The 8,665-nt window shown below is 27.6% G+C and overlaps 1 protein-coding gene across 1 annotated transcript in view; it reads right to left on the reverse strand.

Annotated features, from left to right (window-relative positions):
- LOC111621255 (extracellular sulfatase Sulf-1-like) overlaps window positions 1-8,665 on the reverse strand; it is a 90,642-nt gene that overhangs the window by 31,714 nt on the left and 50,263 nt on the right. The window contains exon 14 of the mRNA XM_023363336.1: window positions 7,686-7,813. Within this exon, the coding sequence (XP_023219104.1) occupies window positions 7,686-7,813 (128 nt within the window). The remainder of the gene's footprint in view (window positions 1-7,685; window positions 7,814-8,665) is intronic.

An 8,665-nucleotide genomic window follows, 5' to 3' on the forward strand; every position in this document is an offset into this window, starting at 1 on the left:
AATAAAAAATTATACTTCAGATGTTAATTTAGTATCAAAAACATAAAATATTTGAGTAGCCAAAGACATAGCCAAAGATTGAAGCGCCACAGCACTGGCGAAAATTTAAATTTGCCGACTGGAATTCTTTCGGATGATTGACTTTCGGAAAATCGACGCTCTACTGTATATAAAAATCAACTTTAGGATGAAAAGGTTGACCATATAAAAATAGTTTATACGAGTAGTTTGATATAAAAAGATGACAATTTTTTTTATGTGTATAGTGATGTTCTTTGAGTCTATTTCTACATAATGCTATAAAATAGTGTATTCTGTAACTTTTTGTTTGATAATTAAGATTACTAAACTTATGTGGTAAATGTGAAATACATTATTTTCTAGGAACGGATGTACTGTGATCTAAAATATACACAATGAATCATATATTTTACCTTTGCTTACATGTTCCTTCAAAAATCTCCTCTGCAATCGTTTTTCTGATGCATCCATTTTGTTCTGTCTTTTGAAACTAAATGCTTTAAGCTGAGAACGTTTCTGTACTTCTGTCATTTTATCACTGTCTAATATTTCTTCACTGTCTGATGTATCTGAGCATGTACAGCTATGTCCATTCAAAGAAGAATAATAGCCTAGACGACATTTCCGAATTCTCCAACGATAACCATCATGAAAACATTCCCATTTCTACAGAAAATGAATTATGTTTATTTATTTATTAGAATAAGACATTTAAATAAATATACATAAAATTTTCAAATGCAATGTAATCATAATTTATATAGAAGAGATTTTTAACAAAGTATATGAATAAATAAATGGTTACATAAATTAAGATTGATTAACTTTCCAAATTTTTCTTTACAATAATTACATTTAATTACTTCATAGAAAAACTCAGTATGATATATTCTGAAAAAATTTAAAGAGTTACATATTTTATGGTATTTTACAAATATTTTATATTAATATTACAAATAAATGGTATTATAATTTATAAGTGATACTCTTTATTTTGTAATACTGTATTTTCACAGAATGACTGGCATGCCGCATAAGAACAGGGTAGACCAACATGCCAGTTAAACTATGACTAAAATAGTGGGTGATTGATTAATGAACAGTTCAGACTGTGAAAAAATCAGACAATTTCGCAAAAGATTTTTATGTTCGGACAACAAACAGATGTTCATATAACTAACACATCACAGAACAAACACAAGAAGTGACGCTGCCTTTGAGATTTGAAAACCTTTATTTTAATGGCATCTATGAATGGTTTATAAAACAAGACTTTCACAGTTGTATACATAACTTTTTTTTGAACTAGTTAATTTCTGTTCTCTGAATTTTCAGTGCTTTTCTGAACTTTTTATTTATAAAACTGATAATATTATGGGGCCTAAAAAGAATGGGATGTCAAGAATTCCAGATGACTTCAACAGGTCAGTAGATACAATCTTAGCTAGGAAAGATATAATCAAAAAGACTCAAGCAGATAAAGGAATAATGAAAATCGCATCTGAGAAACAAAGATGTGTCATCCATGAAAAGATTGCTTTTAGTTTGTTATTACATGTAAATAAACATAGTAAGAAAGTTTCTTATTTATTTTTTAGGCTCCCTGGAACAAATTAATCAAATTTCCACAAAAACCTATCGTAAATCGATAATCAGTTAATAAACAATTTGGGTAGTGAACATGGTCTTGGAATGGATTATGTTTGTTAACTGATCACCCACTGTATAAAATTAATCAATTTAACAAAACTAGTTGTTAATTAATTAAACATTAAAGAAAACATTCTTCTGAGTGCAATAAAATAACAACATTGTAATTTGACTGACTTAAAGTCAGGAAATATTTTTGTTTACAAGACAATAAACAATTAACAACTTATTGGTGGTGGTGGTGGTGGCAAGTCAGTGAGAGCTACACTGACCATTCACCCTACCTTAAAAATAACATCTTTGTATCAAATTTCACACAAAGGGAATATTACTCAGTGTAAGATGAGATAATTTACAAAGAGTTTCTTAAATTTAATATGTTTATTTTTGTGTTTTTGAATGTAACAACAATAAAATACACACACACACAAAAAAACACCACTTTTGGAATTCCACAAGCATTTTACCCATTGGAAAGAAAACAAAATGAAGAAATTAAATGTACAAGTTTTTGATGTAATGCTGACAGTTTCACAGTTCTAGAATAAAAACTTGTTTGTTTTTTTGTAACAAAACTCATTTGTTTTTATAGTGTGCCTTCTAGAGAGTGATGTATAATTTCAAACTGGCATGCCATCATCCCTCAGGATAAACCAGCCAATTTTTAACATACAGAAATATCTGATTTTCTGGTCCCCTCAGATAGTCTGGCATGCCAGTCATTCTGCAAAAATATGGTACAAATATTACAAAATAAACAATACCATTTTACAAATACTTAACTCTAAGCTCTAAAAACTTCTTCTTTCCTTGTACCTGGAGGATATATTGCTTTTACTCTCAGGTTATAAGGTGAATTTGCATAGCAAACCCAGTCAAACAACTTTTCATTCAACCAATTCCGTCTTAAACGGATTAAGCCAATTTTGGCTGATTTCATGTTTAAAGAGTTAACAGTATTTTAAACCCCAAAGTTTGTTTATTTTTTTCATGCTTTACCTTTTAATTCATCTAACCATACTTGTATTGGAACACCATTCATTAAATTCCTTACATAGAGTTAATTTTTCTACCAGTCTCCAAACATTGTTAAATTAATCAAAAAGTAGTTGTATCAGGAATTTCATATTTTTAAAACATATCACCGAAAGTGTTTTATCCTTCATGAAACACTAATGTAATTTATCAATTATATTTTATTTTAACAATGTATGTATGTATTTTAACAAATTAAATGTAATTTTTATTGTATTTTAATTTTCATGTATCATTGTATTTGTTGCTATTTGCAACTTTATAGTTTTATTTTTTTTTATTTGACTTTAAATGGGTTTGTTGTAACAGTGGCAGTAATCATGCATTCATGAGAATGCTACTGTAAGATTATAAAAACTAAAAAAACAACAAAATGTTCAATGTTTTAGCTGATGAATAATACTATATGTTCTTCTGTTACTTTATCATTAAGCCATACAATAAAGTTTAAATAAAATTCTCTTTTGTTCATTATTTGTCTAACCATTTGTTTCACATAAAGTAAAATTATTAATTCTGTAACATAAATTATTGATACTGAAATACTCCTCATTTGTTTTGAATATTGTGTATTTAACTTTGATTTACAAATCTATTTAATTACATAAAAAAATGTAAAAAAGTAAACACATTTGTCAAATACTTGGCAATTCTNCTTTTAACTTATATTTGTTTTAAATATTTTAAAATAAATTATTATTTATTACTAAAATACTGATTTATTTAAATTTACCAAAATAATACAAAAATTGAGCCAAAATTTCATTTCAAAATTGGTTGAGGGACAAAAGAAGCTATTCATATGATACTTTCCTTTTTCCTCTTGACCTCTCATTGTGAGAGACTTCTAGCTGTGTGTATATTTCTTATATATTATCACCCTCCAGTTTTTGTAGAAACTGCTTTTTTTAAAATCATAAAAATATGTAAATTTTAAAAAAATTGTTTTGTATCAAAGAGTGAAAAAAATTATGCTGTTATAATTTTTTAAAACATACATTTATGTTTTATTATAAAGAAAATTTTAAGTACTTATTTAACTTCCTTTGTATCATGTCCTCAAATCATGAAACTCAATTTTCAGTCACATCTAATTCAGATAGAAAGCTGAAACTTTGAGGATGTAAATAAGTCAATAACAATGCATTTTAATGATGTTTTAGATGGCTTCAACCAAAACCAGATAAACATGACCAAATGTAGAATTTAATTATGGTGTTTGTGTATGTGTAAAGACACTATACTGATGTACAGGTGCTCCTCTACTTATGAACAAATTGACAGTAAAAATAAATTTAAATTTTGCATGGATTGTAAAGTTCTCTTTTCACTTGTGGGAGCTGTTGAAGTCAGCCTTTGGCCAGTAATACATAATAAATTTTTAATGACTAATTAATCTGGGCTTATTTCTATTGCATATAAACATTATTCATTTTACATAAATTGAAGTTCCATTGCCACTCTTAAGATGGCACTGAAGTTGGTAATGTTGAACTAATGGCAATTTTTTTGCTACTGTTTGCAATTTTTATAAACTTTTGCAATTACTGATCAAAAATGCACCCAAAACGTAATAGTAAATCCAGCAGTGGAGATAAATGCAAGAAGTGTGACTATTACCATGGAAACTAAACTGGACATTATAAAACAAAGTGCATTAGGTGAAAAAAAAACTGCATTTAAAACACCTGCTAGTAAGCAGTAGGGAATAAATAAACAAGCATAATGAATTCTATTAGGTACACTAAAGGATAAAACATTAATAATAAGTGGTTATTCTGTGTACAAATGTACTTTCTAGGTCAGTTTTTGAATTACAACCTCAGAAATCTAATCTGTAAGTAGAAGAACATCTGTATATAATGAGGGTGAGACCACCCCACCAATCCCCACCCCAATCTTGAAAAAATGTAACCAATAAAAGTATTGTAATATATTTAAAAACTTTTGAATAAAATTATTTACTATAATTATAAATTTACTAATTGACATAACTTGCAACAAACTTAAAGTCTAGATTATTACAGCAAATATCTTTTTAACAATTAATAAATTTTTGTCTTCTTTTAACTCTGTCAAATAGCCATCTTCTTATGTGCAGCGATTTGAACCTCTCAAATGTTTTTTGGACTTCCAATGGTCCTTATTATTGTTCCACTGATCACAAGAAAATGTTTTTTATTAACAAAATTTATTATTATTTTAAATTTTTTCAACACATCGTTTTTCCTTCCAGAAACAACTCCTTTTTAGACCTGGCATTCAGTTTTAATTGTTCTCTTAACTCTTACTTTGTTCATGGATTTTTATTTAACCACTTTACAATATGTTTGGAAATTTTTTTGTAACATTAAAATTCCTAAATTCAAACAGTTTATCAATATACTTTTATGGTCTCATTTCAATTATAAAGAAGCTAATAAACACCTTTGCTCATTTGATTGGTCATTCTTAGAATCTTATTCTCTGTTTCCTAAGATTATTACTGATCTGTATAATAAAATTTTTATTTCAACTCTCAATAAATTCCTACAAATCAAATCCATAAAATTGAAGTTTTGCTCTACAGGTGGTTTTCCTATCATCTTAAAAAAACTCAAGAATTGCCTAAAAAACAATAAAATAAGTGGAAAAAAATCTGACAACCTGCACCACAAAATCTCTACATTTTCTGTGTAATCCAAAAACAATATTATCATGAATGCAATACCATCTTTCAATCATACTTTAATAAAATTATCTCCTCCTTCGATACTGATCCTTGAACTTTTTGGGGTTTCATTCTGAATTTCTCTAGATGAATTCCATGTAAGTCATCAAAGATGTACTGTTCTGGACCATCAAATTTATGACATTTACAACAATTTTAAAAATAGGTTTACTAATATCTCACAATATACCAATTATAAACCACTCTCTCATCACTCTTATACATATCACCATTTATTTTATTTTTCTGAAGTTTCCAAAGCCATAGAGACATTAACAATGTCTTATTCCAGCCTCGATCTTATCCCAACCAATTTTATAAAACATTAGAAAGCAGTGACTGCAGCAGTTCTCTCTAGATTTACAATATTTGCTCAACATAGCTGCATTCTAAAACAGTGGTATTCCTCTACTAAATAGCCATTCCAAAAAAAGTTAAAAATTACTTCCACCCTCTCTGTTGCCTGCCATGCTAAAGATCTATGAAATTTGTATTTACCACAAGATTTATTACCCAATTACAAGTTAACTTCTACCTATCCAGCACTGTGGTCTCAGTCACCATTTGACTTCCACCATTTGAACTCTATAAAATATCTTTAAACTCCATCTATAATTATAAGCAACTCATTTATATCCTATAATTTGATATTAGCCTAGCATTTGGTTACATTCTTCCTAATATTCTTCTTTCTGTGCACCATGATCATTTTAATTTAGACCCTGTTTATTACTCCCAATTAAATAATTACTTCTTATCTCATACCTATAAAATTAAATTAGATTAAATACAAATCAGATATACAAATATAAAATTAAATACAGATCAGAGCAAAATTTTACAATTTTGCTCTGATCTGTATTATTCAACAAGGCTCAATTTTAAGTGGGTTGTTTTTTCAGTTTATATTAACAATATATTAAGTCAACTTAAATCAACGACAATTACCCATGCCAATGACATCATTAATTAATTACAATCCCGATACACTTCAGTTTGATCTGCATTTCTAACAACTCTTCTTGCTAAAGCCAATTTAAGAATCAGTCCACAGAAAACTGTTGTCACGAGTTACTCTTTATTATGCAATACTCCTCAACCTACACTCACTATTAACACATACAATATCAAATACATTTCAGTTAATGACCTTGGTATAATTTGGGATAACAAACTCACATTTAAAAGCCACATAGACAAAATAATAAAATCTCTTACCATACATCAGTGTAACTTTTGGAGTTTCTGTAAACCCATTTCCTCAAAAAGCATTATTCATTCTATTTTCTTTGCAAACAATCTGTTATTGACTATGGTTTACTGATTCGAGTCATGGTGGCCCCACCCTTTTAAACAAAATTTCCAAGGAATACACCACACTAACCTTATAATGTTTTGCAGATTTCCAAGAAACTCTATAAAATATATCTGCTTATAAATAGATTTTGTAAACTTCCCAACACTCAATCTTCAAATGTTGCCACAACTAGACTGGGTCTTCTTGATTTTAAAGAAAGAATTAAATATTTTGATCAAGCTTTTATACTTCAAATATTTTAAAGAATTTATACAGTCTAATTGACTCCGTTTAAAAATACCCCAAAGAAATTTACAATATTCTTCATATATTTACATGCCATTTTATAGGTTATATCTTGCAATAATTTTATTTTTATTGTATTTTGCAAAGTAAGTTTAATTTTGATTCTTTTTTACATGTTACTTTTTCTTGGTTTAAAAATATTTGGGAACAAATTTATACTATGCTTAGCCTTTATTTGTATTCAGGTTTTTATATTACTTGTTGTTTTAATTGTTGTTTTTTTTCTTTATATATATATATTTTGGGTAGTGGAAATCTGTAGTCTTTACATGACTTTTCCGTTATTAATGATAAATAAATAAACCTTTTTTGACAAATTATTTTAAACTGTTTTTGGTAATTTTAACAATCACATTGAGTTCTAATACAAAATTTGATTAATAAATCTTGAAGTAAAATTAAAAGCTAACTTCTATCTCAAATATAAAAACTTTTAAAAAAAATTATTTTAAAATTGTAAATCTGTATAGTATTTATGTTTTTATAAATTTAATAATTAAATAAACTGATTATTACTTGAATTCATAACATAAATGTGTTTATAAAGAATTTTTGGCTCAGCAACAAACTTCCTTAAAAATTTTTGAATTTTTATTTTAAAATTTCATATAAATAAATCAGTATTCTTAATTTTCCACAAATTTTATACTCACAAATTCAATTCACCTCATATTCATTAACTGTCAAGTCTAATAAATGAGATAATTGAATAATTCCATCCACATCAAACTGCATTTCATCATGATCTGACAGATCTCTACGAGGCCGTGATCCAATAAATACTGGTTTAAACTCTGTAAAAAAAAATTTGTTTATATTAAATAGCAATGCTGAATTCAAAATAAAAAAATTAGTAGAATATTTAAATATCATAAAACATTACTTAATTACTTAATTGTTACTTTATTATTACAAAATAAATATCTGTAATTGAATGCCATTATCTGTTTTATATTTAATGAAGTATTTTTAAAATTTACTCTCTCCAATTAACAATTTTAAAAAAATTTATGTTTTTGTAATTCATTGATAAAATTATTTTCATTTGACAATAATTATCAATTAAATATATAGGCTGTAATTAAAACAAATAATCTACCAATTATCAGGCTATAGTTTAGTCTTATTAGAGCCAAATAATTCAGCAAATCTGATTTTAATGAAAGTAATCAAATTAGCAGAGTTCTTTATACAGTAGAACCTCGAAAACTCGGCCCTCGATAACCCGGATAACTCGCGCACTCCGGATAACTCGTGCACACCCTGGCAGGGCAAAAGAATCCTTGATAATTAATTTTCATCATAGATAGCTTTATAAAAGTATTAAACCTTTCATAAAGCATTTTTCTGAGGTCTTTCTTATCAGGTAAATTATTATACACAGTGTATTCATTAATTTTTATTTTCATGTAGTAAAGGCTCTATGCCTTCATAAAGTACGTAGTTTTCCTTTGTTTAAGGGTATTTGGGCAGTTTATTCTCTGTTATATTCTCAAGTAAACAATACATACAAGTACAGTACAGTATTTTCTGAGGAAACACGCATACTTATCCTTTTTTAACCCCATTCCCGATAACCCGGCATTTTCGCAAACTCGGCCACCCTTCGGTCCACATTAGGCCGAGTTTTCGAGGTTCTACTGTAT

The sequence above is a fragment of the Centruroides sculpturatus genome, unplaced genomic scaffold (assembly GCF_000671375.1).
Source record: "Centruroides sculpturatus isolate CEXI.00-Female unplaced genomic scaffold, Cexi_2.0 scaffold271, whole genome shotgun sequence".
In the NCBI taxonomy this organism is placed as follows: domain Eukaryota; kingdom Metazoa; phylum Arthropoda; class Arachnida; order Scorpiones; family Buthidae; genus Centruroides; species Centruroides sculpturatus.